Source organism: Sapajus apella, unplaced genomic scaffold (assembly GCF_009761245.1).
Source record: "Sapajus apella isolate SASKATOON/1434 unplaced genomic scaffold, GSC_monkey_1.0 scaffold49, whole genome shotgun sequence".
NCBI lineage: Eukaryota > Metazoa > Chordata > Mammalia > Primates > Cebidae > Sapajus > Sapajus apella.
Window position 1 is genome coordinate 482116 of NW_022436989.1, and position 8833 is coordinate 490948.

The following is an 8833-nucleotide window of genomic DNA, read 5'->3' on the forward strand; positions in this document are numbered from 1 at the left end:
GTGGGCAAAGGATATGAACAGATACTTTACAAAAGAAGACACACAGGAGGCCAACAAACATGAAAAAATGCTCATCATCACTAGTCATTAGAGAAATGCAAATCAAAACTACACTGAGATACCATCTCACGCCAGTTAGAATGGCGATCATTAAAAAATCTGGAGACCACAGATGCTGGAGAGGATGTGGAGAAATAGGAACACTTCTGCAATGTTGGTGGGAGTGTAAATTTGTTCAACCACTGTGGAAGACAGTGTGGCGATTCCTCAAGGATCTAGAACCAGAAATACCGTTTGACCCACCAATCCCATTACTGGGTATATACCCAAAGGATTATAAATCATTCTACTATAAAGACACATGCACATGAATGCCCTTCCGGAGGAGACACCAGTGTGAAGAGCAGAGCCCTTGCTTTGGAGAGAGTCTTGATGCTCTCATCGTGGTCGGCGTCAGCGGAGCGGGGCTATCTTGGACCCACAAGCCCACGCCCACGGCCGAAGACGCCCCCTGCATCCTGCAGCAGCGCGTCCCCCGGAGCCCGGAAGTGAGCCCGTCGCAGGCGCGGAAGATGCTAAGGAGGCGCCACCTGCCGCCCCGGGTCTGCGCTTGGCTCCAGGAGCGGTGACGACAGCGGCTGGGCCGAGGAGCACCAGCGTCCGGGTGGCGGCTTCCACGGCGCCACCTCTGACCTGAGCATCACACCGCCATGGTGGCCACCGGCCCTGTCGCCGGCCTGAAGCAATCCTTGAGCTGGGCCGGACACGCCCCTGCCATGTGGGGCATGGGCTGCATTCTCTTTAAGTACTGCCAGGGTTTCCAGACGTATGACAACCAAAAGCACCCTAGGGCCCATCCCATCACGCATAATGTGCTGTATTTTTTTACAGAAGCAGAAATTTTTCTACAAAGGGGGCCTAATTTGGGATGAGAACATCTCAGACGGCCGGTACGCGAAGAACTGTAAACGTCTGGAGAGTGACAGGCTCCAAGACTCTCTGGAACACGTATAGCTGTTTGACCTGATGAGGAGGGTGGTAAAATCGGACCCTGCCCAGCACACCACACTGGCTGAGACTCTTCTGCACCCCTACTTTGCTGGCTTGACCCCTCAGGAATGGTCCTTCCACACAAGCCCCAACCCAAGGAGATGACAGGCACAGGACACCGCATGAGAAAAGCAGGACTGGGCTGCCCAGCCCACTTTGTCCAGCCCCACCACCAGGTCCTAAAGCCAGAACCACCCAATGGACAGTGCAGTGTGAAGGAAGCCAGGAGCCTGCAGGGGGCAGACTTGGTGCCCAGCTGCCAGAAAACACAGATTTGACACAAGCTGTTTATGTTTACAATTGTAAAGTGCATCTTATTGTTTGTTAAAAAATTTTAAAAAACGAATTCTCAATAGAAATATTTATTGTCTTCTTTGAAATAACTTTTAGGATAAATTGCTAGAAGAGTTTGTAAAATATAATCCTATATGTATAAATGAAATCAGACATTTTTTATGATAGTCTTATTTAATATTGTATAGTTGCTTCTAGCATAGGATGAGTAATTCAATGTTAACACTACTTATATCTGTATATGTGTGTACGTATATATGTGTGTGCATGTGCATATATATGTATATATATATATAATTGTACTGAACAAAGGTGTTCACAAACCAAGCAAAGAATAGTGGAGATTTCACATGAAATTTGTGAATTTTTGATAAATGATTTTTAGCAATATAATTTTACAAAGTTTTCGAAAATAAACATTATTTTAATAAGCAATGGATGTGTGATTGTATTTTTAAAGATATTCTTATCAAGTCTTACAATTTTAGTATTAGGGAGTAGGACACCTTGGATAATTTTTACTTCCTGTAACTACTGCACGATTATAACTGGTACCACAGAAGGAAGAATACATTTTTAGAGGTATGTGTTTACAACACGAACACATTATTAACAAGGTTTCTAAAATATTCACTTCTTTCCATATGGACAAGATAGAAGCTTTGATTGTCTTTCTAGAAAACCTATCACGAGTATCCTTCAGGTATTTAATGTAGAAATAGAACACATTCAGGAATTTTCCTATTTATTTTTCATGCAGAAACTTACTTTTGAGCATATTTTTCATTGCAGCCAGAACATCTTTATTCCTAAAGCTGTAGATGATAGGATTGAGTGAGGGCGTGAGGATCATATAGAATATTGCCAGGAACTTATCCTGGCCTGGAGTGTGGTATGATTTAGGTCTCATATACGTAAAAATAAATGGCCCATAGTACATCATGACCACAATCATGTGTAAAGAACAAGTGGAAAATGACCTTTTCCTTGCCTCTGAGGATTTCATCTGGAGGACAGTAAGAAGAATTTGGCCATAAGAAGCAGAGATCAAGGAGAAAGGGATCAGCAGGAAGATCACACCGCTTACGTAAACCCCTCGTTCATAGAGTGTTGTATCTACGCAAGACAACTTCAACATGGCAGGGACTTCACAGAAAAAGTGATCGATTGCCCGAGAGCCACAGAAGGGAAACTGCAGTGTGTAAGCTGTGTGGACTGTGGAGTTCAAAGCCCCAAGAAGCCAGGAGCTCCAGCCATGAGAGCACTGGCACACTCCTTCATAAGAATCGGATAGCGCAGCGGGTGACAGATGACCACATAGCGATCATAGGACATTGCAGCCAGGAGAAGGCACTCACCACCCAGGAGGGTGAGGGACAGAAACACCTGGAACCCACAACCTGCAAGTGAAATCGTTCTGCTGCCTGACAGAAAGTCAGTGACCATTTTGGGAACGATGTTGGAAACATGCAAGATATCCATAACGGAGAGATGGTGAAGCAGAAAATACATTGGCGTATGGAGTCGTGAGTCACTGTGAATAAGGAGAATCATTAGGGCATTTTCTGTTACACTCATAATGAAAATGACAAATATAAGTGAGTAGAAGACCAGACTTGTTGGGGAAGAAGAGAACAGTCCCAAAAGTGTGAAATCGCTGCTGAAAGTGTGATTCAGACAGCCCATCATGAACTCTCTATTTTTTTTACCTAAAAAGAAATAACAGAGGAAAAAATACCATAAATCTTAATCTAATAATAATATACCTGCATAACAAAATGAGAGTGAGTGATGCCTGTTTTGTGATCAACATGAAAGGACTCTTAGCCGGTCCTTGGAGTGGGCATGTTTTACAAGATGGACATTTATTTGTTCAGAGCAATTGATGATATTCAGTATATTGAGTGGGCCCTTGGCTCCATGGTGAGTCTCCTAATCTTAATTAATTCTGTATAATTTACTCAAGCCTACTCTTTTCTCAAATGTCACCTTCTTAAGGAGGCCTACCCTGCTACACCCTTTAAGAAATTGTAAGGCTCCCACTTGAACCCAAATTTCCTGGTCCTCCTTGCTCTGCTCCATTTTCCCATGTTTGCATATCACTTTAAACCTTCTAGTCCATTAAATAATAAACGCATTGGTTATATTAACTGTTTATTTTCATTCTGTGACAGAATTTTACCTTAACAATGAGATCCTTGTTCTGTTCACTGGTATAGCCAAATGCCTGGAACAGTGCCTGGTGCATAGCAGTTGCTCAGTAATGTTTGTGGAATATTTGAATGACATGAATGAACGGTGGAACTTAATTTTCTGTCTAATGCATTTACTATTTATATTAACTTATAGAAAATAAAATGTATAATTCTAAGACTTTCCAAAATAAGTAATGAAATATTGTCACAAAACCCAATATGTTTGTAATTTGAAACACTATATTTTAAATGTAAAAAATAGAAGTATCATTTAGTCAACATGAACAATGTATCTTTAAGGACATGATTTACATTTTCCTGTTTTGTTAACCTGTAGAAATTGAATTATAATTTATTAATTCTATGTGCAGAATAGTAGGTGTTTATTTATATTTTGATAGTGGTTTTTAAATTGTTACAATATAGTTATTTGTGTTCCTCCTGTATGTACATTTCCCTCAGCATAAATACATATATATACACATGCAAATATTAAAATGTAAATTATAAAATTTATGATTCTATCAGTCCAGGTTTCTTTCCTTCAATAAATTTTATAATCATCAAAACAAATAACAAACATTCAAAAATCAGTTTCCATCTTAACAACTACTTAAGTTTGAATAAAATGGGCTTAGATTTTCCCTTTTGTAAGATAAAGCCAAAAGTAGGTCACCAACAATATATAGATTTTTATTTTAATTTTTGTGAATATTGAGATTCTTCATAAATAAATTACAGACCACTTAGTTCTATTTTAATTTCCTTGAATAGCAACAGTGGTGTGTTACGACTTTAAGAGTTAGAAACGATAAGCACCTCAATAAGGTTTACAGATGTATGTGTAATTAGGGCTGCCTTTTAATTTTCTTTCGTTATTTTTCAGACAGAGTCTTGCTCTGTTGCCCAGGCTGGAGTGTGGAGGTGTGATCTCAGCTCACTGCCACTTCAGGCTCCTGAGGAGAAGCAATTCTCAAGCCGCAGCCTCTGAGTAGCTGGGACTACAGGCACCACTACCACATCCAGCCAAGTTAGTAGAGATGGGGTTTCACCATGTTGGTAGGCTGGTCTCAAACTCCTGACTACAAGTGATCCACCCATCTTGTCTTCCCAAAGTTCTGTGATTACAGGTGTAAGCCACCATGCCCAGCCAGTCCTTCCTGTTTTGATGCTTCGCTTTGTAAAATTTGATGATATGCATAGATTTAGACATAAGGGCAGTGGTGCCTTGCATGAGCTGATCATAAATAATTTTACAAAATGAATAAATATTGCTGGCAACTCAAAATCAACATACCTCTATCCAAAGTTCTTAACTTTCCCCACTCCCTGGAGCCATATCATTCTTCTGGCTTTACTTGTTTAATTAATGATTTATTTATTATCATAGTTCCATGTCTTACTGCATCATCAATTCTTACATGACTTCCTCACTCATTTTAGGTATCATTAATTCCTTTTTACAAGAATGATTTAAATTTTTTAGTGGTCTTTGAGTAAAAACATTTTCAGCTAAACATAAATTCTCCTTCTCTGTATTTCATATGGGCTTTTACATTTTTTAGAGCTCATACCACCTACACAGTAATACCTGTATTTTTTCTTCATAAATCGGAAGAAATCCACAGTTTATTTATTATCTGCCTCATTCATCTTACTTCCAAGACTTATGACAACTATCATGAGGCACCTGAAATTTCTGCAACTTTTTTTTCATGTCTCTTGGCCTAACCAGTCAATCAGGGCTCTGAAATATACTCCCATGGTGATGGAATGATTAAAGAAAGCATATCTTCTATGTTGCTCAGGAGTATTCCAATTTTGGGTGAAATTTGCCATTGTATACAAAGAGGAATGCTCTATTACTGAGCTCTATTACAAGCATTCTTAATTCCATGTTTGAAAGTGGAGAAAACACATATCACCTATCCTGTAGCTTTTTCCCCACACATGCAACCCTTTGCCAAGCTAAAGTTCATTTCTCACCCATCTAGCTCCAAGTATTCGTTGTTAATAATGCTAAATGTAGGCCAAAAATATAAAATACACCCTACATCCATCTCTTTTTTATAAGCTTGGAGATTAATCAGAGAACATGCTCTTCTCAGGATTTTGTTTTAACTTTTTCAGTTTTTTGGATCTGTAATTTTCAGGAAATTCTTATGTTTTCCAAATCTGTTCACATCTTTACATATACTTAAAGTTTTATCATTTGGAAGAAGCAGTCAGACAGTTCAGTCTAAAATTTAACCAGTGGTCATTATACTTCACATAAACTGAGCATGAGAGAGTCACTTTGATTTGAGGAAACACAGGTCATGATTATGGAGAAAGAAAAAGTGACACCAGCATAAATCGTGTATGTAATTTCATACTAAGTTTAATACAAACAAAAGAATAGGTCACGGTTTTTACCAGATGCATCATACTTCTTTCAAATGATAAGTGTATGTGATTAAATGTCTGTGTGTGGGTATAAGTGTGGGTATGTGTGTGTGAGACCTTACCACATCTAAAAATGTCTTCATTTTACAACAATAATTTCAGCTCCTTAAATTATTTAGCCAATTATTCAAATAGTTTGTATGTGTAGCTAAATTGTTTAATTTTGTCAGTGGAACCACTTCAGAGTCATAATATGTTTATTCCCATTAGTGAATTAAACTGTTCCTTTCTGGTTACTGTGAAAATGTTCCCTTGAATTTACCCCTGCTTGAAAATTACTTTCTATGTATAGACACCATCATATCCCAGTCTCCTTTGTACTCTTCACTCATTGACTCACTACACTCATATCTTTTTGAGCATTTTATATTTATGAAGTTTGGTAAAACACACTACATATTCATTAATTTAGACTTAGTTCAACTAAAATATACTGTTGCCAGATCTCTCATTATACTGATAAAGCATACAACATGTTTCTTTAAATTTTTATTTACTTAGAGGTCAATTGTTCACTAATATTGATATGATTTTACAGTCAAATGTTAAGCAGTTATTTACTCCTACATTATTTCTTTACGTTAAATGTCTGACTGCAAGACAAACACTAGACAAAGAACAAATCATTGAATCTACTTTGTCTGAAAAACACTTATCTTGAAAAGTATATGAAATGGAACTTCTAGGGAACATTAAATAGGTTTGCATATTTATATGTTACGCTGTATGAGAATGATATTTTTATCTTTTCAACTTTCTATAAACCCATAATATGAATGTCCTACTTGCTATTATAACTATAAGCTTTATCATAAAAGCTTCAAATATCAGACTTGATGAATTAGTGACTGACTAATAAAAAAGTGGTCACTGATAATTCACTGAACTAGAGTGGAATCTCATAGGAGAGGCAAAAGTCAAATACTAAATTAACCTAAATATGGATGAAATTTAACTATCACTTTATCTAGAGCAGATACAGGTATAATACAAATATAATGGTTGTCACCTAGCCCAGGAATTGGTATGCTATTGGCTCAAATATTTTATTAATAAAATAGCAATATTATCAATTTCCTAGTGCTTTGAAACAGATAAACAAGAAAATGTAATGCAAATATAATATCCTGAAAATATTTTCTGTCTTACTTACATGAAACACCAAATATGAAATTATATATGAAATAAATATCCATTAAATTATATCTGAAATGAGTTTCTGTTCAATGAAGATCATGACAATACCTGCCTGATAGTTGTTTTGATATTAGACATTAAATAAGACTCATTAAATACCCCCACCATACACACACACACACACACACACACACACACACAAACACACACAGATGCACATACAAAATCAGTGTTTGAGGTTATTAATATGCTCATTACCCTGAAGTGATCATTACATTGTATGTGTCCAAATATCACTCAGTATCCCATAAACATGTACAAGTATTATGTGACAATCAATTTTTTAATTCTTGTTTTGTGTTTAAGTCCCTACTTACCAGATCTGATGACAAAACTGAATTCTCTCTTATTATGCACTTAATAACTCTTAGTGATGGCGTTAGAAAAAAAGAAAGCTATTTTCTTATTATAATAGGGGTGATTAAAACAAAAACTGAGGTGATTTCAAGAAATTAGGGAAATGAATTTTGGGTGGTACTTAGCAAGTTATTTGTTAATTCTGCTGCCTCTTATACAATAGAACGCATGGCAAAGTCCAGCAAGTATGAGATGAACCAAGCTAGAGTTAGCAGAAATGAGAAAATAAGCTTTGCTGATCAAAGATTTCTCTGTCTGAAACATGAAATCGACATCACCCAAGTCTCATATTTAGAAGGCTTGCAGGACTGAAAACATCCACTGTGGCTGTATTGAAACAAAGGCAGCTGTAAGTAGCAGATGGGGAGTGTCAGCCTGACAAGGAAATGACTCCAGGGCTCAAACCTCATCAAGCACTTTCCCTTCAGAATGCTGCAAAAAACAGTGGGTACCTTGCTTGTCACAAAGAATCAAGCTAAGTTTGTTCCTACTGAAGTCTATTGTTGAAACTATTCTCAATGTAGTCACATTTAACTCATGTTGGGAGCAATGAAGACATTAAAAACTCTATCTTAGCAGTAGATTTTGGCTGATACTGATTTCAAATTGAAATGAATAGATGCCAACTGTTTCTGAAGCACCCACACTGCCAAAGGAAACCTAAGTCTGGTTGGCACCACTCTGTGTGTGTGTATTGTAGAACTGTAAGAATCTCCTAGACCATTGAGATTGTAGTAGCAGGAATTTGGCCACAAATTGTATACATCATTGTAGAATCTCTAATTTCCCCTACAGATGAAAAAAGCAATAGGATTATGCGCAGGGAAAGAAAATTTAATGCCAAAGGCAATGTCAAGGTTAAAAGAACACATTGGACAAACAGTCTTTTCAGAGGCCAAATTCAGGGGTATATGACAAGTTAACCGACATGATTCTCCAATGGCAGCAGAGAAACTCTCTACCATTCCTGTCCATCAAAGATTTTCGGATTACTGTTTGTTTATGTAGCGTATTTCAACGGCATGTACAACAATTTAGTCAATTATTATCTTGCTTGTTACATGTATATTACCTTTCAGTTTTTAATAGTAAAAGTAATGTAATAAGTAACATTGAGTTTCCAACTTTTTATAGTAAAATCAAAACTAAAATTCTATGTTAAAGATAAGTTTATATTTCTCTTATTTCTAATAGTTTCAAATGGTGTTTTATTTATCTAAATAAAACTGCACTATTAAATTTGCTTTATTGAATACGCTTATAAAAATCAAACCTATTACAGGCATCTCTTATAG

General features: G+C 37.0%; 1 protein-coding gene across 1 annotated transcript; it reads right to left on the reverse strand.

The window, feature by feature from the left end:
- Positions 1-2028: 2028 nt before the first annotated feature.
- On the reverse strand, positions 2029-3297 carry LOC116526166 (olfactory receptor 2AJ1-like). The gene is given in 2 exon segments (XM_032242469.1): positions 2029-2595; positions 2598-3297. Coding segments are annotated over 2 exon segments (942 nt in total). The 5' UTR covers positions 3034-3297; the 3' UTR covers positions 2029-2089.
- Positions 3298-8833: the final 5536 nt, after the last annotated feature.